At 38.3% G+C, this 26,580-nt stretch overlaps 1 protein-coding gene across 1 annotated transcript in view; it reads left to right on the top strand.

Annotated features, from left to right (window-relative positions):
- LOC150103643 (uncharacterized) overlaps positions 1-26,580 on the top strand; it is a 250,713-nt gene that overhangs the window by 172,071 nt on the left and 52,062 nt on the right. The window contains exon 3 of the mRNA XM_090398357.1: positions 20,729-20,981. Within this exon, the coding sequence (XP_090254483.1) occupies positions 20,729-20,981 (253 nt within the window). The remainder of the gene's footprint in view (positions 1-20,728; positions 20,982-26,580) is intronic.

The raw sequence follows: 26,580 nt of genomic DNA, 5'->3' as shown, positions 1-26,580 counted from the left end.
TCATTACTCAATGCTCTATTATTTACCCCTGCTCTCACAACATCTCGTTTCTTCTAGATTTGTAGAAAAAAGAGTTAACTTTGTGCATCACATCATAGAACAAGTGAACTTTTTAAAAAATGGCAACCAACAAACACAATAAAGAAAAAAATCAATAATTCATGAAATCATGGAAAATAAAATTTCCTTGGATTGTCAAAATAAAATAGCCAACTAACCAGCATTTCCTCCAAATCAAGACAGGAAAAATATAGTTATTAATTTTGAAATAGGAAATCATGAGAAAAAATCCTAGAAAACTAAAACTTAGATCATTCAGTCAGGTCCACATTCCAAAATAATGGAATGTGAACCTGACTGAATAAAAATCTACACAAATGGCTCCAAAAATCCAAATGGTAATTCTAGGAGTGGCATGCTCATCTATTGGTCTCAAAATATAGAACTAAAAACAACCAACAGTACAGGATGGAACTCATACCATGCAGAATTAATAACCATCAACACAGCACTACAACATTCGGCTAAACAAAACCCAAAGGAATTGTTATATTTTTAACAGATTCCTTAGAAACTCTTCAAGCTATTGAGAACTGCTATACTAGCCATCAAGAAATACTTAAAGACAGCAAAAAACATAAACAAAGTACATAAGTGATCTTTCTTTTAAGGTTACACAGTGATCAGCATTCATATTTATGAATTTAGGGACACAAAACACACGTGTTGAAAAAAATATTTTACTGATTAATAATAAAATAATAACTTGACGTTTCGACCCCTGTATTGAGGTCATCATCAGAAGGATACATGTGTATAAGAACCAAGCTACATGCTGTTGCACTCTATATAGGTAAATTACATCTACGGTGTTAACTAATCTTTTTTCTTATCCTACCCTCTAGTGAAAAAAAAAATAAAAATTTTCCAATAAAAACTACAACAAACTCTGCTAAAGTCCTCACGTACTGGGATTCTTCTGGAATTATACAGTTTATATTGTTATATTACGATTATCTTCTGGATTTGTACAGTACAGGTTGCTATTGAATGTTCAGGGGAAAAAAAAAACTTCACAAAGTCTTCTTGTGTTCAGATATTTCTTTATGGTTGCTATGAAGGTTGCAGATGGATCCACAGTCTTGGAATGGTTAGACCATCATTTTTATTCAGATTCGGATCATATTTGAGCATTTCACATGCTTCCTTGAATTTCTGCTAGAACCAGGTTTTGGTGCAGTGTAGGGACTTGGTACGTTTCCAATCAATTCTGTGGTATGTTTGGAGTGCGTGGTTAGAAAGGCCGGTTTTCCAAAATGGAGGTATTTTATGTGTCGTTTGTGTTCATCCTTCCTGATTGGGATAGTTCGCCATGTTTTCCCTATGTAAGGTATGTTACATGTGCAATGTATTTTGTAAACCCCTGGGTAGGCTAGGTGTGGCAGGGGATCCTTGGAAGAACTGAGTAGGTGTCTTAATTTTGTCGAGGGTTTAAAGGTTGTTTTGATGTTGTATTTGTGTAGTGTTCTGTCTATTTTTTCTGAAATGCCTCTAACATATGGTATAGCAATAGCATTCTTGAAATCTTTTTTGTTATTAGTGGTATCTTTGTGGAGGATCTTGTGAATGGTCTTTATACTGTATCCATTTTTTATAAAGGTATGTTTGATAGTCTCATATTCATGGTTAAGAGCTTGTTCATTTGAACAAATAGTTTGAACTCTGTGCTTAAGGGTGTTATGACTCCTAATTTTTGTGTTGGATGGTGTTAAGAAGTTTTGTGTATGTACTGGCCTGTGTGTATATGTTTGTGGTAAACTGAGAAGGAGAGACAGCCTGAAGGAAGACGTGTGTCTAGGAATGGAAGAGAGTTCTTTTTTTTTCTATTTCAATGGTGAATTGGATGCGTTTGTGTTCAGGTGGCTAAGGAATCTATCTACTGCTTCATGGCCGTGGGGCCAAACGGGGAAAATATCGTCGACGTATCTGAGCCATATTTTGGGCTTTAGGCATGCCGACTCTAGAGCTCGTTGCTCAAAGTCTTCCATATAAAAATTCGCTATTGGGGGGGGAGTAGTGAGCCCATGGCTGTACCCTCTTTTTGAAGGTAAAAATTGTTTTGCCACGCGAAATATCCGGAGTGGAGTACGTGGGCAAAGAAGGCCGAAATGGCGTGGAAATATGTTCTGTAGGAGCAAGATAGTATCATTGATTGGGACATTAGTAAAAAAGAAGTTATGTCAAAGCTGACTAATAGATCTTGGACGTTGAGTGTGATGTTTTTAATTTTGTTTATGAATTGTGTATTTTTTATGTAGGAAGGAGAATGACCAACCAATTCCTTGAGTGTGGCCGCTAATTTTTTGGCTAAGTAGTAATTCGGGCTGTCGATTCTTTCCATAATTGGATGTAATGGTGTGTCTGTTTTGTGTACTTTTGGCAGGCCATAAATTCTGGGCGCACAGGCATACTGCGGTATTAATTTTTTAATTGTTTCTTCTGGTCACTTGTTAACTGATTTAAGTAGTTCAGTGGTTTTCTTTTTGTTGCATTGCGTGGGGTTGTAATTTACCATTTGGTAGGTGTTGTGGTCCGATACCAAGTGGTTCATTTTTTATATGTAGGTTGTCCGATTTAGAACAACAGTGGCATTCCCTTTATCTGCTTTTGCGATAATAATGTTACGTTATTTTTTAGGGATTCGAGGGCCAATTTTTCTGCTTTGTTTAGGTTGCTGCTTAATTTTTTGGTTGAATTTAGTAAACAGGCCGTTTCCATCAATATCTTGTCAGCTGAATTGGCAGGGAAGGATCTTAAACCTCTCTCGATATGATATATTATATCTAGTTTATTTAATGACTTTGGAGCAATGGCATAATTTAAACCTTTCTCCAGTAGCGAGAGTTCACCTTGGGTGAGGTTGTAATCCGATTGGTTGATAACCAGATGGTTGGTTGCTCCTAACTACGTTTGTGGGTGATTGGCTGCTCCTTTCGTTAAGGCGTCGTAATTTTCTTGTGCTTTCCTGTAGTTTTAATGCTTGAACTTTGTTATTAATTGTTCTTTGTTTTTGTGTAATAGGTGCTTGGCCGAGTCGTCTGTGATCTTGTCTAGAATATCCCAAATTTCTGGATTAACATAACTGGATAGCTCAAATTTCAGTTGTAACACTTTGGCTTGGGTAGATGCTAAGTTCTTTCGTGTCTCGTGGATCTGTTCTCTTAACAACGCTTTTTCTAGCCTGGGATAGATATGGAGCGCTTTAGCTGATGTAAATTTCTTCTTTAGTTTAATGCAGTTGGGTATTAAGTTGCGTCTCTACATCATTTCAAAAAGGCTAGTCGATTAATTAACATGGAACTACATATCTTTAGCTTACCGTAGAGGCTGCACTGCTTGTGGGTCATATCTCCATGGATTATGATGACTCTTTCTTTTAAGGTTACACGGTGATCAGCATTCATATTTATGAATTTAGGGACACAAAACACACATGCTGAAAAGATTATTTTACTGATTAATAATAAAATAATAACTTGATGTTTCGACCCTGTATTGAGGTCATCATCAGAAGGATACATGTGTATAAGAACCAAGCTACATGCTGTTGCACTCTATACAGGTAAATTACATCTACGGTGTTAACTAATCTTTTTTCTTAGCCTACCCTCTAGTGATAAAAAAAAATAAAAATAAAAAATTTCCAATAAAAACTACAATATACTCTGCTAAAGTCCTCACATACTAGGATTTGGAATTATACAGTTTATATTGTTATATTACGATTATCTGGATTTGAACAGTACAGGTAGCTATTGAATGTTCAGGAAAAAAAAAAAAAAAACTTCACCAAGTCTTCTTGTATTGAGATATTACTTGGTGGTTGCTGTGAAGGTTGCAGATGGGTCCTCCACATTCTTGGAATGGTTAGACCATTATTTTTATTCAGATTCAGTTGATGTTTGAACATTTCACATGCTTCCTTGAATTTCTGCTCGAACCCGGTTTTAGTGCGGTATAGGGACTTGGTATGTTTTTAGTGTGTGGTCAGAAAGGCCGTTTTTTTCCAAAATGGAGGTATTTTATGTGTCGTTTATGTTCGTCCTTCCTGATTGGGATGGTTCGCCCTGTTTCCCCTATGTATGATACAGGTGCAATGTATTTTGTAAGCCCCTGTGTGAGCTAGGTGTGACAGGGGATCCTTGGAAGAACTGAGTAGGTATCTTAATTTTGTCGGGGGTTTAAAGGTGGTTTGATGTTGTATTTGTGTTGCGTTCTGTCTATTTTTTCTGAAATGCCTCTAACATATGGTATAGCAATAGCATTCTTGAAATCTTTTTTTGTTATTAGTGGTATCTTTGTGGAGGATCTTGTGAATGGTTTTTATACTGTATCCGTTTTTTATAAAGGTATGTTTGATGGTCTCATATTCATGGTTAAGAGCTTGTTCATTTGAACAAGAATATTTGAATAGTTGCCTAAATCCCAAAATTTAGCTCAGATACATTGATGATATTTTCGCCATTTGGCCCCCACGCCACAGAGCACTAGATACATTCCTTAGCTACCTGAACAAACAACACAAACGCATCTAATTCACCATTGAAATAGAAAAAAACAACTCTCTTCCGTTCCTAGACACACTTGTCACACATCTTCCTTCAGGCTGTCTCTCCTTCGCAGTTTACCGCAAACCTACACACACAGGCCAGTACATACACAAAACCTTAACACCACCCAACACAAAAACATTAGGGTCATAAGCACCCTTAAACACAGAGCTCAAACTATTTGTTCAAATGAACAAGCTCTTAATCATGAATATGAGACCATCAAACATACCTTTATAAAAAATGGATGCAGTATAAAAACCATTCACCACTAATAACAAAAACGATTTCAAGAATGCTATTGCTATACCATATGTTAGAGGCATTTCAGAAAAAATAGATAGAACACTACACAAATACAACATCAAAACCACCTTTAAACCCTCGACAAAATTAAGACACCTACTCAGTTCTTCCAAGGATCCCCTGCCACACCTAGCCCACCCAGGGGTTTACAAAATACATTGCACATGTAACATACCATACATAGGGAAAACATGGCGAACCATCCCAATCAGGAAGGATGAACACAAACGACACATAAAATACCTCCATTTTGGAAAAATCGGCCTTTCTGACCACGCACTCCAAACATACCACAGAATTGATTGGAAACGTACCAAGTCCCTACACTGCACCAAAACCTGGTTCGAGCAGAAATTCAAGGAAGCATGTGAAATGCTCAAACATGATCCGAATCTGAATAAAAATGATGGTCTAAATATTCCAAGAATGTGGAGGACCCATCTGCAACCTTCACAGCAACCACCAAGTAATATCTCAATACAAGAAGACTTGGTGAAGTTTTTTTTTTTTTTTTTCCCTGAACATTCAATAGCTACCTGTACTGTTCAAATCCAGATAATCGTAATATAACAATATAAACTGTATAATTCCAGAAGAATCCTAGTATGTGAGGACTTTGGCAGAGTTCATTGTAGTCATTTTTTACTTTTATTTTATTTTTTATCACTAGAGGGCAGGCTAAGAAAAAAGATTAGTTAACAACGTAGATGTAATATACCTATATAGAGTGCAACAGCATGTAGCTTGGTTTTTATACACATGTATCCTTCTGATGATGACCTCAATACAGGGGTCAAAAGTCAAGTTATTATTTTATTATTAATCAGTAAAATAATCTTTTCAACACGTATGTTTTGTGTCCCTAAATTCATAAATCTGAAAACTACATAAGGATTCCAAAATAATTTTCCAATGGATTCCATCCCATGTGAGATTAAAGGGAAATGAAACTGCAGATGAAGTAGCAAAAATGGCTGCAATATCAAGTGATACCACAGATATTGATCTTTTTTAAAACTACTCAAAAAGAAAACTTAAAAAGAATGATTCTCCAGGATATGACTCACCAATGGTATTCAGCAGAAAAACCAGGAGCTACCATCAACTGTAAGTTTAGCAATGGCATAAAAGTTGTCTTCCCCATCTGCAAAATCTGTAACATCGAGGAAGCATCACCAATGCATTTACTAAATTGTATGAGTATTTCTAAATGTGAACTTTATAACAACCCAGAAAAGATGCTGTATAAAATACATGAATTTGACCTCTGTGATCTCGTTTCATAATCTTTCCCTCGATGAGTCTTTTGACTCCTTGGAGGCCTGAATAATAATAATAACAATACCATAGGATAATAATAATAATTATTATTATTATAACAGTGTCTCCATGGAGTCAAAAGACTCATCGAGGGAAACATTATGACACGAGATCACAGAGGTCAAATTCATGTATTTTATACAGCATCTTTTCTGGGTTGTTATAAAGTTCACATTTAGAAATACTCATACAGTGGAGTGCCTCAGGGATCTGTTTTAGGGCCATTACTATTTAATTTGTATATTAATGATATTGGCGAAGATTTGGATGGAGATATTCAGTTGTTTGCAGATGATGCAAAGTTGGGACGAACCATAAAGAGTAGTGAAGATGTTGTGGCCTTGCAAGAAGACTTGAATAAATTGAGTGATTGGACAAGCAAATGGGGATGCGAGTTCAATGTTGCAAAATGTAAGGTTTTAAAATTTGGAAAACAAAGATGGGATGCAGAATTTATGCTTGGTGAGAATATATTGTTGGAAGTAGAGGAAATAAGAGATCTGGGAGTGATAGTGGATAAGGATCTAAAATTTAGGGGACACATCTCCAAAATTGTGAAGACAACACAAAGACTTCTGGGAATGATGAGGAAGACACTGACATGTAGAAGTAGGGAGATTCTTGTTCCATTGTATAAGGCTTTGATTAGGCCACACATGGACTATTGTGCCCAGATTTGGTCACCTGGTTTTCAGAAGGATGAAGAGATGTTGGAAAGGGTGCAAAGGCGACTGACTAAGGTAGTTTCTGACCTCTGGAATGTCGAGTATGAGGAAAGATTGAAAAGATGTAATTTGCAGAGTCTAGTGGAGAGAAGGAAGAGGGGAGATATGATAGAGACCTACAAGTTGGTAAGGGGTTGTTATAGGATCAATGGTGGAGAAGTTCTACAGAGAATAGTGGGAGATCAGGGGAGAACCAGAGGTCATACCTGGAAACTGTATAAAGAGGGTGTGAGTAGGGGAGTGAGAGGCAGGTTTTTTTCATGCAAAGTTGTGAATGATTGGAATGCCTTGCCTGAGAGTGTGGTGTCTGCAAGGAGTTTGAATGTGTTTAAGACCCGGTATGATGAGATGTGTGTGAGATAAAAGGGCCTCCTAGATGAGTCTTTGACTCCATGAGGTCTTGTTTTAATAATAATAATAATAATCTAAATAAAATAAAAAAAAAATAGATTTGATAATGATTTTAACAGTCAATGAGTTCTAAGGAGTGGTTATGATAGACATTGTGTTTCTTAGGAGGGGATCTCCCCTCGATGAGTCTTGATGGACTTTGTGTTTCTTAGGAAGGACCTCCCACGATGAGTCTTTTGACTCAATGGAGGCCTGAACAATAATAATAATAATAATTTGGTGTTCAAAGCGAAATCGAAGATAATTGCAAAATATGGTTGAAATACTAATCAAAAAGTGTCAGAATTATGGCTTAGTATTAAATACAGCTAAAACCAAGTATATGGTAATAAGCAAAAAACAGCAGCAAGACAAATTTAAGACAAAAAATAAACATAAAAAAGGCCTGTGTAGCTCAGTGGAAGTGGTGCTTGCATCCTCTGCACTAGGCTGCCCGAAGATAGACTCATAGTTCAAGTCTCATTGCCCACTGGAGGAACTTTTTCTAAGTTTTTCTTCGACCGGTTCCTGAGTTAGTCGATCTTTGGCATGAGCAAGTGGATTTTTTCTCCTGGAAACTTGGGTTTTTCGTCCGGTTAAACTCAACAAAATCAACTGTAGAACCCACATTATTTCCGACAGTAACACATCTTGTTAGGGTTAGTTACCAAGACATGGCAGCACTTGTTTGCCAGTCTCTTCATAGGGTTACCATATTCTAAAATACCAAATTGCTAACACCCCATCGCCTGACCAACTCGTTCTGGACACAAACTTCTAACACAAAAATAAATACATATGTTTGAAATCTTTGCCTTTGTAAGCTTTTCATTAATTAGATGTGATGAGTATGCTTATTAGAACACAAAAATATGAGATTTTAAGTGTCATCATAAGTCTTATGAAACGAGTATGAAAAAGAATTAGCCACTACATACAAAACACTACATACATTTCTTTCCGGCCTATGCATACTTTTCACTAGACCTAATTTTCTTTAGCAGTTCTTTGTTTTGACACAAATAGTCGAACATATTTTTACATGTAATATGTCTGTAATTAAATTTCACTATAGCAAGTTCTTTCACAGATTCTATGGTAAGTCTATTTCTTTCCTTGGTCCACTGAGCTTGTATTAATGAAAAGAGCCTTTCAACACTGGCATTGTGACCTGGAATTGCAAACAGAAACTGAGCCATCTTTACATTATTTTCATTATCAAAATGCGGACATGTCTGCATAAATGTTGGCATATACTAACCCTATTCATTGGTGGCTGACTATAATTACTGATAGTCATCTGTGATTGGCTATTGGTGGAGATTGAACTGCTCACTCAGACTCCAAAAGCTAGATTGGGTTAAAAGGCCTTGCCTATTCCCTATAAGGAAATAAAAGGCATTAGCTTATTATTAGTATTATTATTATAACAAATTTAAGAGTATCAACAGGATTCATTAAAAATGTAAATGCTTATAATTATTTAAGAGTAATGATCACAGAAGATGGAAAAACAATTATGGAAATAAAATCAAGAATAGCTAAGGCAAACAAAACTTTTTGGAATAATAAATTACAAATAACCTCTGAAATAAATAACAGACTCAAATAAGAATAATAAAATCTTATCTATGATTCACATTGAATTATGGATGTGGGACGTGTACATACAAAATCCATAACAAGTCAGGTTGGCTGAGTGATTAGCGTATCTACTCTCCAGCCAAAAGTCTGTGGGTTCGAATCCCACCATGGGTATGGATGTTTGTGATTTTCTGTGAAAATACTAGTAGAGGTGGTGGTGGTGGTGGGCGGTAGATGATGGTAGTTGCGGTTCGTTGTAGTTGGTGGCGGCAGAGAGTTATAGAGTAGGTTCCCTCCCTCGATGAGTCTTTGGACTACCTGGAGGTGTCACGTAATTATTATTATTATTATTCAGGCCTCCATGGAGTCAAAAGACTCATCATGAGAGGTCCTTTCCAAGAAACATAAGTCTATCAAGACTCATCGAGGAAGGTCCCCCTAGGAAACACAAAGTCTATCATACCACTCCTTAAACGCATTGACTGTTCTCACTCCCACCACTCCATCAGGCAATCCATTCCATGGTTCAACCACCCTCCATTCAAAGAAACCACTCTTCACCCTCTTTCTCAGTTTCCTTTCATAACTTCCAGGGATGGTCCCTTGTCACGACTCCTTCCCACTGTTCAACCAAGCGAAAGAACTCCCAGTGTCAACCCTGTAACCACCTCTCAACAGTTTAAAAGTCTCAATCACATCACCTCTTCTTCTTCTATCCACCAAACTCTGCAGTCCGCACTCCCTCAGCCAATCCTCATAACTAACATTGTTCAGTCCTGAAACCATCTTTGTTATCCACCTCTGTACCCTTTCCACAGTTAATTTATCCCCTTCAAATCCTAGGGACCAGATCTGAGAACAATAGTCTAAGTGTGTTCTGATCTTCTACAATGGAATGATAACCCTTTTATCTCTGCAGGTAAGTGTCCCTCTCATTATTGCAGCAATCCTCTGTGTTACCTTCACTACATTTGCAATATGTCCCCTAAATTTCAGGTTTCTATCAATCATCAACCCCTAGATCTCCTGTCTCCCTTACTTCTTCTAGTTTAACTCCTCCCATAGAGTATGCAGCATCCCATCAATGGGTCCCAAACCTCAAGACCTTACATTTTGCTGCATTAAACCGACACCCCATTCATTTGACCATCTATCTAGCTTATTCAAATCCTCTTGCAGGGCTACCACATCTGCACTATTACTAATAATCCTTCCCAGCTTCGCATCATCTGCAAACAACTGAATATCCCCTTGCAATCCATTATGTAAAGGTTAAACAATATTGGTCGAAGTACTGAGCCCTGTGGAACCCCACTTGTAACCTTCTGCTTCTTTGATATTCCACCATACACAACTCTCTGATACCTAACGGACAGCTGCTGCAACTTGAATATCATCTTATCATGTGGCACTCCATCAAATGTCTTTGCTAAGTCTAGGAAAATGGCAGTATATGCTCAAATAATGCTCTTGTAACTTTATTATATTATAAAAGGCTAGCAAATTGCTAAAACAAGAGCACCCCTTCACAAATCCATGTTGACTCTCACAGATAACATTACCCTCATCTGCCCAATGCTGTATACAGTCTCCAAGATCTTACTAACTACTGATGACACACAAACTGGCCTATAATTAAACACTTCCAGTCTGCTACTGCCCTTATGCAATGACACTATCTTACCTTCCTTCCATTTAGTGGGCACCTTTCCCACAGCCAGACTTTCATCGAAAAGCCAGGTCAAAGGCACTGGTCAGTTCTTTAGCACAGTCTCTCAAAATTCGTGGTGAAATACCATTCCAGTCCCACAGCTTTACTGACATTCCAGCGTACTCGGTATTTGTAACACACTCTCCTCCTACACCTCTTAAACCTGGAACTGCCCTATCCCTCTAGTATTCAAATTGACTCCTCCAGGATGAAGTCTACTCTATAATATAAAATGATAAGCTTTTTTTGTAACGTTTTTGTCACATTATTATTTGAAATGTTTTGAAACTCAGCTACCCTGAGTGCCGAGTCATCAGAATTCAAGGAGAACAGACCTACCAGTTTGGAACTCGGGGGGTTGGGTACCGTAGGCTCCGGGTGGGTGGAACCCCCTTTCGAGTCTTCAAAATTCGAGTCATCAGGATTCAAGAACCGGCCTACCGGTACAGAACTCGGGGGTTGGGGTTGGGCACCAGCGGGGTGGAACCCCCTTTCCAGTCTTCAAAATTAAAGTCATCAGAATACAAGGAGAACCGGCATATCAGTCCGGAACTTGGGGGGGGGGGACCCTTTCGAGTCATCAGAATTCAAGGAGACCCGCCCTGACAGTGTGAAACTCTGGGGGGGGGGGACGCTGTAGGCATCAGGGAGGTAGAGCCCACCCCAGTACTCCAATAAAGTGTTCATTGAACAATTTCACTATGTCCTCTACATCAGTCACTCTATTCCCATTTTTATCCCACAATGTCATTCTTCCACAGTCATTTCTCCTCCTACTGGCCACATAGCTAAACAATTCCCTAGGATTTTCTTTAGATTTTAGGGCTAATCTCCTCTCATATTCCAGTTTCGCCTTCCTAGTCGCTCTCCTGGCATGTTTCTTATATTCTTCATGCATCTTCACTTCACCTGTCTCCTTATATCTCTTCCATAGCCTCTTTTTCACGTGCAGTTCCTGTTTATTTGTCATCCACTTACTCCAAATTGTGTCCTCTTCTTCACTCGTAGAATACTGCTTTCCATTGCTGCTAACAAATACTATTATTATTATCACGGGCGACTCCAAGGAGTCCTTAGACTCATTGAGGGAGGCCCTAAACATCATGTCCATCACAACTATTCGACAATTCACACAGTATCCATCATACTTTGCCTTGAACTCATTTACTGTCATAGCACCCACACCAGACTCTGACAGCTTATTCCACTCATTCATCACTCTAAAATTAAAAACCCAGCTCTAATACGCTTACTAACCACACTCTTGCCCAGCTTCCATGAATGTCCCCTAGTCCTCCCACCACCAGTCCTGTTCTCAAAAATATCCTCTGAATTAATCCAATAGAAACCTTTCAGCAATTTGACCGATTTCTGCAACCCAGCAATCTTCAACCTGTTTTCATAAGGTTCATTCCATAGACCTGCTATCATCTTGGTCACTCGCCTCTGGATCCTCTCAACCTCCTCCCCATCAAGAAGAAACCTAGGTGACCAGATCTGGACACAGTAGTTGAGTGGGGTCTTATCAAGGCTCAATACAGAGGAACAATAACTTGCTTATCTCTGCTTGTCAAAGTATTCTTCAGCATCCAAGTGATTTGATGAGCTGATTTAGCCACTTTTGCAATGTGTCCCCTAAACTTCGACTCCCTATCCACAAACACTCCCAAGTCCCTTGCCTCATCAATTTCCTGGAGTACAGTTCTACCAATCTGATATACTGCTGCTAATCTTTTCACCCCAAAATGCATAACCTTACATTTTGCCACATTAAATTGACATCCATTCTCCTTAGTCCAGACATCCAATCTATCCAAATCATCCTGCAAAATTTTGACATCTTCTGCATTCACTATTGCCCTACCCAACTTTTCATCATCAGCGAACAAATGAACCATTCCTCTCAGTTCCTTCCCTGTATCGTTAATGAACAAATTAAACAGCAGTGGTCCAAGAACAGAACCCTGCAGCACACCACTAGTCACAGGCCATCTTTTGGACCCTACTCCTGAGTAAACTACTCTCTGGTATCTCTCCATCAACCACCCTCCTATCCATCTCAACAACCCTATATCCATTCCCATATGTTGCAGTTTACGGATTAGAATTCTATGTGGTATCCTGTGAAAGGCCTTAGCCAGGTCCAGCAGTATCACTGCAAACCCATTAACCCTATCCAGTTCAGCCATCACTGTGTTATAAAACCTGAGCAAGTTACTGAGGCATGGGTTGCCCTTCACAAAACTATGCTGTCCCCCATACAATATCTCATTTTCATCAATCCACTCCTGTATTTTTCCCTTGACTACTTTCTCCAAGACCTTGACAACGACTCCTGATATGCTGATCGGTCGATAATTTGCAACAGTAGTCTTGGATCCTCCTATATGCAGTGGAACTATTTTCCCCTCTTTCCACCCCTTTGGGACTAAACCAGACCCGAGACTCAGATTAAACAATATGGTCAAGGGCGCTGACAGTTCTTTAGCCGCTTCACGTAAGACCCGTGCTGGTATACCATCCAATCCCACAGATATATTCACATTAAGGTTCTGTAATAGACTATTCACCTCCACTTCATTCACCACAATTCCCATATAAACTCATGGTTCCTTCATTCCTTCAGATAATATACTCTTGCAAAGTGCTCAGTCAGTAATTCCATTATATCGACTGATTCAGTGACCTTAAAAAATCTTAGCAGAGCGTGGTTCCTTCACAATTTCCCAGGCACTAATGATATCTGGGCCTTCCAATTCCTCCCGCCACAAAACTTCTCCAAGAGTCTTGCAGAAGTGATTATAATAGTCTTAAAGACAGGTGATTATAATAGTCTAAGACTATTATAATCACCTGCTTTATAATTCCACATACGTTCCCATCTCTTTGATACTTCTGCATGTCTATTCATTTTCCAAGTCAAAACCATATGGTCACTCTCTCCAACTGGTTGGAGAGATGTCATCTCAGCTATTATCAACTCTTCTGATGCTATTACCAAATCCAAAACTCTTGAACCTCTTGTTCCCTCTGTTACATGTTGCCTAAGACATTTGTTCCTCAATAATTCTGGAAATTCCATTCCCTTATTGCTACATGCATCTTCCTCTCCCCAATTTATACTGCTGTAGTTAAAATTTCCCATAACAATCATTCTTCTTGCATTTGCCACGCTCAACTGTCTCAACATCTGCTGGTTCCCAACCTCCGTGCTCCTTGGTCTGTAGCAACACCCCACTAAATATTCTGTCTTGCCCACCTCCACCTCCCACCATATGCTTTCAAAATCATTAGTTTCACAGCCTTCCAAAGTCTCCACTCTTAGAGGACATAGATCGTCACTTATCATAAGCAGTACTCCACCATCACGCTTTCCCTTCCTATCCTGCCGAAAAATGCTGTACCCAGCAACTTCTATTCCTGTTATTATATCCTCTTCTATCAACCACATCTAGGTGATCCCAATAATCTTTGTCCAGGCTGATGCTATCAGTGCCACCAATCCCTCTCCCTTATTCCAAATACTCGTGGCATTAGTATAAAGCCTAAAAATACCATTGTTTCTATACCCAGCATTATCCCCTCTAGACTCCACTGGGCTCAGCATTACCTGATGTTGTCCCCCTTCTCCCAAGTACCCATTCCCACAAGAGGCCACCCCTGCTACCATCCCCAGTGGGACATACTGACTCGTTCAGAACAGCAATCTCTCCAGAAACAGAGGGAATGCTGTTTCTATTCTTTCCTCTTCTATCATTCCTATATCTGACACTCATTCCCTCTCTTTCACTTATCCTATTCTCACCTCTTCTGTCATTCATATAACTCTCCCTCATTCCTTCTCTTATACTGTTCCTATTCTCTCTTCTTCTACCATAATAATAATAATAATCAGGAAATTGCAGGCCTTTGAGATGTGGAACTATAGGATAACACTGAAGATTTCTTGGAATGAGGAAAAAACTAACAGAGAGGTATATTGAAGTTAATGGAAACCAAAAGAGCACTCATGGAAGTCCTTATAAATAGAAAGTACGATGTGGCAGGACACATATTAAAAGGATCAGCAGAGAAAACATCTCTGGTAATAATGAAGAGAAAAATATAGTGAAGATCTCCTGGTGAACCAAGAACTTCTTGGGTTGATGATGATGATGTAAAGAAATGAATGGATAACAAGAGCTATTATGAGATCAAAAGAATGGCAGAGGAACAGACACTGTGGTGTACCATGATTGCAAACCTCCAAATTGGAGAAGCTACTTAAGAAGAAGGTAAACATGAAAGTAGAAAATATTGGCAATGGATTTGAGGTGGAGGTTGATAGGAAGACAGATTTAGTTGGATATTGCTATAGGTCAGGTAATGTGGAGGGTGGTGATGAAGAAATGTATAAGCAACTTGGGTTAGTGAACATAGGAAGGGCAGGCGGCACGTAAAGGAGCAAACACGAGGATTGAGAGTTTTAGATCTGATCATTTCATCAGAGGATGCAATTGTGTGTAGGGTTTCACACTTCCTTCAGTTGGTTAGAGTAAACAGGAAGTGATCACCTGGGTTGTGGCTAGCCATATGCAGACTTTTATGAGGAAAGGATATATGTGGAATTACAAGGCTGGTGATTATGACAAGCTTAGGGGACAGCTTGGAGCTATAGCATGGAATGAGGAGTTGAGCAGTAAGGAAATAAATGCTGCTTGGAAACTGACAAAGAAATATATAATGGCATCAATATGTGAATGTATTCTGAAGGTCAAAAGGCTGAAAAAAAGGTAGATGTAAAATGAATGGATGAGGGAATTAACCATGAAATCTGGAAGCAGAAGATGGAGATATCACAAGATGAATAATAGTAATAGTCGCTTGCACAAAGAGTATTAAGAGCAGGCCAGGAGAGTGACTCAGTTGATAAAGACTGCAAAAGTGCAATATAGCAGAAATTACCAAATGAACCCTCATGAGTTTTTTCAATATGTGGCAAGTAGAAAGAAGAATGATTATGGTACAATGCTGTAAGGGATGAAAGTGGGAGATTAGTGACTGCTGCAGATGACATAGTCGAGGTGTTCAGTGAGAAGCTCATTCATCAGAGTGTTTCATTCTCGATGTGAAATCAGAAGCTCAAGTGTAGGAAATGAAATAAGAGAAGACTTAATGGTGACCAAGCAAGGGGTATATGAGGAGATAAATAAGCTAGATATCAATAAGGCAATAGGATGTTGACGTATCACTATGTGTTGTAAAGGACTGTTCCATCAGCCTTGTCTACCTATTTAACAAAGGAGTCTTGAAACAGCACAAATCCCAAAGAAGTGGGAGGAAGGTAAAATTGTTCGATTTCACATAGGTGGTGATAAGACTAAGGCAACAAATTATAGGCTGATCCATATATCTGGATTTGTAGTTAAGGTATTGAAGAGGTTGGTGAGAGGATACAAAAGTGGGTTGATAACAGTAGTATCATTTGTGCTTGTCAGCATGGGTTTGTTAAAGAGAGGGGTTTTATATTACAAACTTGCTTATGTATTATAACTTGTTGATGAATGCATTGGACAAGGGAGATGCACATACAGTGGTATACTTATTTGCAAAATCTGTATACAGTGTTATATAGGTTGCTTTTGATAGATTGCCATACCACAAGTGTTGGTTCACTACACTGAAGCAGATGGGATTGGATGATAGACTAATGAGTTGGATAGGTGAATGGCTTTCAGATAGATATCTGTAAGTTGTGCAAGTTAATTTGTATATTAATGATATTGAGATAAGTTTAACTGGTGGTATACAACTGGATTAGAGATAGATGTTGAAAGTTTTTCCACTTGGTTATTCTATAAATTAAAGATGCCAAGAAGTTTAAAAGGATTAAACCAAGAATATTCTTGGTTTAATCCTTTATCCAAGCGTAAGCAAACAAAGTTTGTGCGTGAAGTCACTTCACAACCGGGCTATTTGTATATAGAAGCTAATGACTTCACATCAGTTGCCTTAGTATCCCTTAATGCAATGCACATATCTTTACGACATGCATAAGGCTTTGCATTATGGGAAGGACCCACTACCCATAGTGGTCCTTCCAAGTGATACCAAGGTTTAAGTAATGCAGAGTATTTTAGTAATAAGGTATGACACCTTTTGACTATTTGTATATGGAAATATGACTTCTGCATTACTTCAACCTTGGTATCACTTCTGGGTTTGGTTCCCATTGACGGGATCTCAATAAATATCTTGGTAGTGACCCTTCCCATAATGCAGAGCATTATGCATGTCCATAAGGATATGTGCATTGCATTATATGACTCCAGGAATGATTGCCATTAATTTTTAATCATACCTTCTGAATTAGCACCTTGTATTTTTTCCCCTTATAGCTGTAGGAAAAACACCCCCTTGTGTTTTTCTTACATCTACCTTCATCATGCTTCTAATTTACATAAACATTTTCCAGTGATTTAACCAGTCTTTATCATTTTTTTTTTTCAAACAAAAATGCCCAATTAGCCTTGTGGCACTATTTCTAAACCATAATGCTAGACTTCCAGGAGATCAGTGTTGTAAGTTTATTATTATTATTTTATGACACCTCCAGGGAGTCCAAAGACTCACATTGAGGGAGTGCACCTACTCTACAACTCTGTCTACTCTACAGCTCATTCTAACTGCAACTACACCAACATCATCTATCGCCCACCACCACTACTAGTATTTCCACAGACAATCACAAACATCCATGCCCACAGTGGGATTCAAATCCGTAGCCTTTTGGTTGGAGACCTGATATGCTAACCACTTGGCCAACCAGGCTGGCAGTTTAGATTCTTGTCACTGACTACAGGAACTTCTAAGTTTTTTTTCCATTCCTCAGCTGGTTCCAAAAATCAGTAGAATTCTGGTTACAGACAAGTAGGGTTTTACTCTTGGGGCTCAGATTTTAGACCCCACATCTTAGAAAAATTGACTATAGGGCTTGACATGCAGTCAGCTGACTGTTTTTACTGTTTAGGATCATGATATGGTAGCTACTCTTGCCACTAAAATCATCAGTGACTGTGGGTCCAATTTTTAGTGTGGGTAAGATGATTCCCCCAATATCTAAAAGTTAGGACTAAAAAGGCATTGCAGGTGCATTAATATTATTATTATACAGGCATTTCTGTGAAGTCTAAAGACATCGGTTTTACTAATAACCATTTGTGTGAGAGAACCACATAAAAAAAATTAAATAGAATAAAAACTGGATATCCCCACCCCCCGATTATTCATTCCCAATAACATTAATGTACAAATTAAACAACAACAGGCCTAGCACAAGCTGTATGATACTCCACTGGTCAGCTGCATTTTCTTGGGTTCAATCAAAGAGACGGGAACTTATGTGGAATTATAATGCAGGTGATTATAATAGTCTTAGACGTCAACTTCGAGAAGTTTCATGGAGGGAGGAATTGGAAGGCCGGGATATCGTTAGTGCATGGGAAATTGTGAAAGAATATTTGTTAGCAGCAATGGTAAGTTGTATAACACGAGTGAAGAAGAGGACACAATTTGGAGTAAAGTGGATGACAAACAATATTAAACAGGAATTGCATGTGAAAAAGAGGCTATGGAAGAGATATAAGGAGACAGGTGAAGAGAGGATGCGTGAAGAATATAAGACACAGGCCATAAGAGTGACTAGTGTGGTAAGGAAAGCAAAACTGGAATATGAGAGGAGATTGGCCCTAAGATTCAAAGAAAATCCCAGGGAATTTTTTAGCTATGTGGCCAGTAGGAGGAGAAATGACTGTGGAAGAATGATATTGTGGGATAAAAATGGGAATAGAGTGACTGATGCAGAGGACATAGTGGAATTGTTCAATGACCACTTTATTCGAGTATTTCATCCTGGAGGAGTCAGTTTTAATGCTATAGGGATAGGGCAGGTTCAAGGTTTAGAGGTACACGAGGAGAGTGTGTTTCAGATACTGAGAACTCTGGATGTCAATAAAGCTTTTGGACTGGATGGTATTTCACCACGAGTTTTGAGAGAATGTGCTAGGGAACTGACAGTGCCTTTAACCTGGGTTTTCAATGAAAGTCTGGCTTCGGCAAAGGTGCCCAGGGAATGGAAGGAAGGTAAGATAGTGCCATTGCATAAGGGTGTTAACAGACTGGAAGTGTCTAATTATAGACCAGTCTGTGTGTCATCAGTAGTTGTTAAGATCTTGGAGAAAGTAGTGAGGGACTGTATACAGCACTGGGCAGATGAGGGTAATGTTATCTGTGAGAGTCAACATGGATTTGTGAAAGGGCGCTCTTGTTTTAGCAATATGTTAGCCTTTTATAATAAAGTTACAAGAACATTAGCTGGGGGAAAGGCATATACTGCAATTTTCTTAGACTTAGCAAAGGTATTTGACAGGGTGCCACATGATAAGCTGATATTTAAGTTGCAACACGTGGGTCTGGATGTCAGATTGGTCAATTGGATTCAGGATTGGCTGTTCCGATAGGTATTAGAGAGTTGTGTATGGTGGAGCAGTTTCAAGGGGACAGAAGGTAACAAGTGGGGTCCCACAGGGCTCAGTACTAGGACCTATATCGTTTAACCTTATATCAATGACATTGCCAGTGGATTGCTAGGGGATATTCAGTTGTTTGCAGATGATGCGAAGCTGGGAAGGATTATTAGTAATAGTGCATATGTGGTAGCCCTGCAGGAGGATTTGAATAAGCTAGATAGATGGGCAAATGAATGGGGGTCTCGGTTTAATGCAGCAAAATGTAAGGTCTTGAGATTTGGGAAACATCGATGGGATGCTGCATACTCTATGGGAGGAGTTATACTGGAGGAAGTTGCGGAGACAAGAGATCTGGGGTTGATAATTGATAGAAACCTGAAGTTTAGGGGACATATTGCAAAGGTGGTGAAGGTAACACAGAGGATTGCTGCAATTATGAGAAGGACGCTAACCTGCAGAGATAAGAGGGTTATCATTCCGTTGTATAAGTCTCTGATCAGACCACACTTGGATTATTGTTCTCAGATTTCGTCCCCAGGATTTGAAGGGGATAAATTAACTGTGGAAAAGATACAAAGACAGATGACAAAGATGGTCTCAGGAATGTACAAGGATAGTTATGAGAATCAGCTGAGGGAATGTGGACTGCAGAGTTTGGCGGATAGAAGAAGGAGAGGTGATATGATTGAGACTTTTAAACTGTTGAGAGGTAGTTACAGGGTCGACACTGGGGAGTTCTTTCACTTGGTTGAACGGCAGGAAGGAGTGATGACAAAAGGCCATCCCTGGAAGTTACAAAAGGAAACTGTGAGCAAGAGGGTGAGGAGTGGTTTCTTTTCATGGAGGGTAGTTGAGCCGTGGAATGCATTACCTGATAGAGTGGTGAGGGCGAGAACGGTCATTGAGTTTAAGGAGTGGTATGATAGACTTTGTGTTTCTTAGGGGGGAACCTCCCCTCGATGAGTCTTGACAGACTTTATGTTCTTAGGAAGGACCTCCCACGATGAGTCTTTTGACTCCATGGAGGCCTGAATAATAATAATAATAATTCCATCATATACTACTCTCTGATGCCATCAATATACTACTCAATCTCTCTCTACCTCATAAATGGCACTAACAAGAGGGTGTCTGCCTGCCATTCTCTTGCCCATGACTTCATATTCATTTCTATTTGTTCAGTAGATACTGTGCAGTATCTATCCTGCAATATGACTTTGCATAGTTCATCAGGATTTATTTATTTTTATTACTGATTCAATGAAAGGAAAAGTTATCACATTTTTTTTTTATTAGTAGCAATTTAAACCATATATTTAACTTTTGATTGAAATAATCGTTTACAACTTTACTATGCTTTTCATTTAAGTGAAATAGGAATAAATACATTATAAACTTTCAAATACATGATTCATTTTTGCTAAATGATTAATGCATACTCTGGCTGGCAGAGAAACAAAGGCCTCAGTGTGTTTTGATCATTATTTAATTCCAGGTTTATTTACATGTGTTTACATTTATAATAGGATCCATGTTGTTGGTTGAAGCATCTTTCATCAGTTGCTATTTTTTCAGGATTGGAAACGCTTTTCCGGACATCAGAATAGCAGAGATAACAATTCAGTCACACACCTGAAGCAAAGATTTCTTATGGCATTAAAGAAGAGCAGATTTATTAAAAAATTGCCAACAAGAAAAATTAAGTCCAAGTCAGAAAATTGTGATATCAAACAATATAGCAGATTTACTAAAGAATTGCCAACAAGAAAAATTAAGTCCAAGTCAGAAAATTATGATATCAGACGATTCCAGCTTATTGCTTTGCCAAGTAAGTTTCTGTTATTGAAGAGTAGAATAAAGCAAGATAATTTAACACTTCCTTTATGTGAATTTCTGAATGGCATAGTAGAAGCTTTTAGATGTGACCATATGTGTAATATAACAATATCATGTAATATTATTATTCGTAACACCTCCAAGGAGTCCGAACACTCATCGCAGGAGGACACCTACTATACAACTGTCTCCATCACTACACTGAACCTCTACTACCAATTACTCCATTCAACACCATCTACTCTCACCACCACAACTAGTATTTTTTGTCTGTAAATTGCATATGTTCTGAAGGGCCTATTTGTCTGTATGTGGGATGAAAAACCTGAGTTTCTGGGAGGAAAACCTTGCTATCTCCATATGAGATCGGCTAACTCACCTTTGATTGAAAAAGTCCACATAAAAATTCCTCCCATCACGACGAGAATCAAACTTAGGCCTATTCCAGTCGAAGGGTGCAATGTACCATCGTTCTTCCAGTTGCGCTATGGAGGTGTTGCGCAATTGGAAGAATGCAATATAACTGCCGCGGGAGAAGAAGCGGTCTGTAAAGATGGCTCCTGTTTCAGATAAGTGTTTTGAAATAATTAATAATATATAAGTGTGTGTTCATGAGTAAGAGTTGCTGTGAAGGTTATGCACTTGTAGTGTAATTAGTGTATGGGATTTTTTGCTTATGATTATGAATTCTTTGAAATTAGAGCTTAGTACAGTAACCACCGAAGGAAAGATGGCGGCGGCTTTGTCCATGAAGGAATTCAACTTCAATTTCAGTCATTTCGTGAAATGTGAGGTGTGTTATATGTACTAGTTTGATTATAGATAAATAAATTGTGGATATTTAAGGTGGATGGAAGGAGGATGTGTGTGTGCAAGGTGTGAGCTGAATGAAGATTTGATGAGTGCTAGTATGTTGATAACTGAAAGTGTTAGTAGCGAGAATGCTGTGAGGAGGATGAGTGCTCATCCAATAGAAAAGGACAGTGTATAAGAGCAATGAAAAAATGTTAAAAAAGTTTTGAAAAAGAGAACAAGCGATCTGAAAAACTTAACAATCGATGGTAAGAAAGACGAAAGTGATGAGAATGTGGCGGAAGTTAAAAAACAAAGTGCAGTTAAAGATAAGGTGGTGAGCAGCGTTGACTGCAACCTAGCGTGTATAGCTGACAACAAAATTAAGAGAATGAATGAGAGGAAAAATGTGACGCAAGATTCAAAAGTTGAGTTGGTTAAGATCAGGCAAGAGATGAAATGGATGCAGAATGAAGTTAAGAGAATTCGAGATATGTATGGAAGAGTGAAAATGGTGAAAACAAATAATGTTGGTATAAAAGAGGTAATGAAAGACCCATGAGTGGTATTGTATTGGTATTGGTGATTCAACTATTAAAGGTATGTTGTATGAGAGGATGTACAAAGTATGTTTTACTGGAGGTAGAATGAATAGAGTGATTTAAGCATTAGATATGAGAAGTTAGAGAGCAAAAGAGTTTGTAGTTGTGATAGGTACAAATGACTTAACTGCAAACAAAAAAACACATCAGATTGGATAATAGGAGATTGTTCAGACAGATAAAAGAGAATAGTGTGATAGGAAAGGTAGTATGCATGTTGCCCAGATATGACAGTGGCGAGATGAGACGAGGATTATGAATGATATGTTAGCGGAAATGTGAGAAGAAAGGAATGCAGTTTGTTAATGTATAGAATGAGTTTGGAAGGACAAAGTGAACTGTATAGGAGCAATGGACTGTATTTGAGGTTCGGTGTGAGTCTCTTGGAGAGACTGCTGTTGGAAAGAAGAGAAGTGAGTGCAGAGAATGAATCTGATCATGTGGAAGAACAAGAGAGTAAGACAGGAGAGATTGAAGACATGGTTATGAATGAAGAAGTGAGTGACATGAGTATAGAGAATGAGAGAACAGGTGTGCAAGACAGACAGGGAAAGGGGGAGGCTCAGGGTGGACAGAGGAACACAGCTTGAGAAAGGTAGATGCTCCAAGAGGATGTGAATGCATATGTAGACAAAAAGGGAAGATAACCTGGGATCAAGGGAAAACAGTTGGATGTGAAGAAGGTTTGAATAAGGTGAAAAAGAAATGGTTCGAGTTAAGCATGGAGAAGCCACATCAAATAAGTGATATCAGTGGAACTAGCTTTAGATCCAGAAATAAGCTGCTGTGTTTGTATACAAATACTAGAAGTATAAGAAACGAGAAAAATGAAATGGTTACACTAATTGAGTCTATTCACCCAAAAATTGTTGGAATAAGTGAGACATGATTGGATGAGGACAACATATTGACAGGAATGGAGATGGAAGGGTATGATGTGTTTTGTGAGGATAGAAAGAGTAAAAGGGGGAGGAAAGCGCTGTTGATTATAGAGAAAGGGTTATGTCAATAAAAAGTAGAGATGCGAGAGGGAAATAGTGCCAGTGGTTTTGAGGCGGTATGGCATGAGATAGAGGTGAATAGAATGAAATACTTGTTTGGATGTTATAGACCTGGTAATGTGGATGGCAGTGACTGTGAAATGAATAACCAAATTAGCCCAGCACATAAGAAAAGAGTAATCATTATGCGAGATTTTAATTATGACCATATAGAGTGGGATGAAGCCCAAGTCAGGTATAAAGAGATCAATAAGAAAGTAAAATTTCTGGCTAAAAAGGCAAAGGAAGACTAGCTCAATCAGGTCTGCAAGGAAATAGGGGAAAATGATACAGCAAAGGATATGAGAAAGGTCTAAGAAGGCTTGATTTCAGGGAAGAAGAAGAGAAGGATAAAAAGCAGTGCTTTGAAGGGTGAAAGAGGAAAGATTTTGTTGGGAAAAAAAATGAAAAACTGATAAGATGGAAGAAGTATGTTACATAACTTGATGGAGATAAAGATAATCTGGAATGTGATCAGATAGAAAATGATGATGCCCCAGAAATTAAGGAATGGGAAACCAAAGCAGCCATTAAAAGAATAAAGGATAGGAAAGTTCCAGGAGTGGATAATATTCAAGGAGAGTTACTGAAGGCATTGGGAAAGGAAGGAATAAAACTTCTATCCATCATCTTTAATAGAAGTCTGGAGGAGGATATAATACCTAAAGACTTCGTAAGATCTATTTTTATTCCTTTTCCCAAGACTACAGGAACAATGGATTGCAACAAGTACAGAACTATCAGCTTGATTAGCCAATGATAGAGAGGGAATTAAATGAAGCACACTTTGGTTTCAGGGGAACCAGGGAAGCTATCACAACCCTATAGATATTGGGGGAAAGAATGATCGAGTGCAATAAAGATTTATATCTATGCTTTGTGGACTATGAAAAAGCTTTCGATAATGTTAATCACTCTGTTTTATTTGATATTTTGCATAAAATAGGAATAGATAAAAATATTATGAGAATTTTGTTCAAAATATACAAAACTCAAGAAGCCAGGGTCAGATTTGCAGGAGAGGATACTGAATGGATCTCCATAAGAAAGGGTGTGGGATGTCTCCACTGCTTTTTAATGTCTATAATGTCTATAAGGGAGGCCTTGGAAGACCTGAAGGATGGAATAAAGATAAACGGACATCTGATAATTAATATAAGATATGCAGATGACATTGGACTTATGAGCGAAACAGAGGAAGGCGTGCAAAGAATTTTGAACAGACTGAACAGGGTTGGAAATGAGAGATATAAAATGAAAATAAACATTCAGAAGACCAAAGTGATGAAGATTTCAAGGAAAGGAAATGATGGGATGGAAATCACTTTGAACGGACGAAGGATAGAAAATGTAAAAAAGTTTTGAATACCTTGGGAGTTGGATAACAGAAGACAGTAGATCTAATTATGAAATTAAGAACAGAATTAAAAAAGCAAAAGCAGCATTTTTCCTAATATACCACATATTAGGATGGGAGGACTTTGGCAAGAATATAGAAAATAAATATCAAGAAGGTGGCAAAATATTCTGGAGGTTGTTGAAGAAGCTTAGGAATGGAGGAAAGAGTGCTGTAAAAGGAGTTAGAGATGATAAAGGTGACATGAAAACAGGAGAAAAAGATATCCTTGAAGTATGGAGTAATTACTTTGAAAAACTACTAAATGAAACAAGCAGTGATGACAGCACAGTGATAAAAAACACTGACCAGGCATGCAGTCAGGAATACATATCCATACTTGAAGTAGAAAAAGCCATCAAAGGCTTGAAATGTGGAAAGGCAGCAGGAGTAGATGATATTCGACCAGAAATGCTGAAGTATGGTGGTATAAAAGTCTTACAGTGGCTGCACTGCATAGTTCAGAAAGCCTGGACAGAGGGACGAATTCCCGATGATTAGAGTAGAGCTCTAATAGTACCCAAATATAAAAAGGGAAATAAAACTGAATGTGAGAATTACAGATGTATTTCCCTACTGAGTCTTCCTGGTAAGATCTATGCAAGTATACTTGAGAAACGGTTGAGAAGAATTGTGGAAGAAAAGCTTGGTGAAGAACAAGCTGGATTCAGGCCAAATAGAGGCTATCAGGATCAGCTCTTCACTTTACGACAAATAGTCGAGAAAGCATGGGAATATAACAAAGATCTGTATTTAAGTTTTGTCGATTTGGAAAAGGCATATGACAAGGTGCCAAGAGAGAAGCTATTCAATATACTACAGTTATATGGTGTCAATGGGGCATTATATCAAGCAATACTTAGTCTTTATTTGAGTTGTAAATCAGCCGTTAGAATTGAAGGAAGTACAGGAAGATGGTTTAATGTTAAATCTGGTGTGAGACAAGGATGTACATTATCTTCTCTGTTATTCATTATCTATATGGATCACATTATGAAGGAAAGTGGTATTAAACCTGATATCAAAATTGGAGATGTTAATGTCAGCTCTTTGCTTTATGCGGATGATGTTATACTTCTAAATAAATCCGCTACAAGTCTGCAAGATTCTCTGACTAAATTGAATTGCTGTTGTAATAGATATGGTATGAAGGTCAGCAATAAAAAGACAAAGACAATGAAAATAGGCAGAATCATTGAAAATGTCAACTGTGTTGTGAATGGAGAACCTGTGGAACAAGTAAAACATTTCAGCTACTTAGGCACAATTTTTACTGAAGATGGTAAATTAAATATAAAAATAGACAACAGAATCAGCAAAGCTGTTATGGTGGGAAGTCAATTGAATAAATTCATATGGAATAAGAAAGAAATTAGTCGGAACACTAAATTAGCTGTATACAAGATAGTGTTCAAACCAGTTTTAACTTATGGATCTGAGAGCTGGGTCAGAAGTAAAACACTTGACCGAAGACTAGAGACCGCAGATATGAGAGGCCTGAGAAAGATTAGATGCATGAACAGATGGCATCAATGGCAATATCATATTAAAAATGAGGATATTAGGAAAGAACTTGACATTGTCAGCATCCAGGAATGCGTTAGCAGAGCTAATCTCAGGTGGTATGGTCACTTAAATAGAATGGGAGAGGAAAGATTAGCAAAACAAGTGTTCTCTACCAGGTTGGCAGGAAAACGACCCAGAGGAAGACCAAGATATAGGTGGATTGATACGGTACAAAGTGCCTTAGATGATAGAAAT

Source organism: Typopeltis vanoorti, chromosome 9 (genome assembly GCF_054136105.1).
Source record: "Typopeltis vanoorti isolate ZY-2024b chromosome 9, IOZ_Tvanoo_1.0, whole genome shotgun sequence".
Classification (NCBI taxonomy): domain Eukaryota; kingdom Metazoa; phylum Arthropoda; class Arachnida; order Uropygi; family Thelyphonidae; genus Typopeltis; species Typopeltis vanoorti.
Note: the sequence above shows the minus strand (reverse complement) of the source record. Positions and strands in the feature narration are given on the sequence as shown.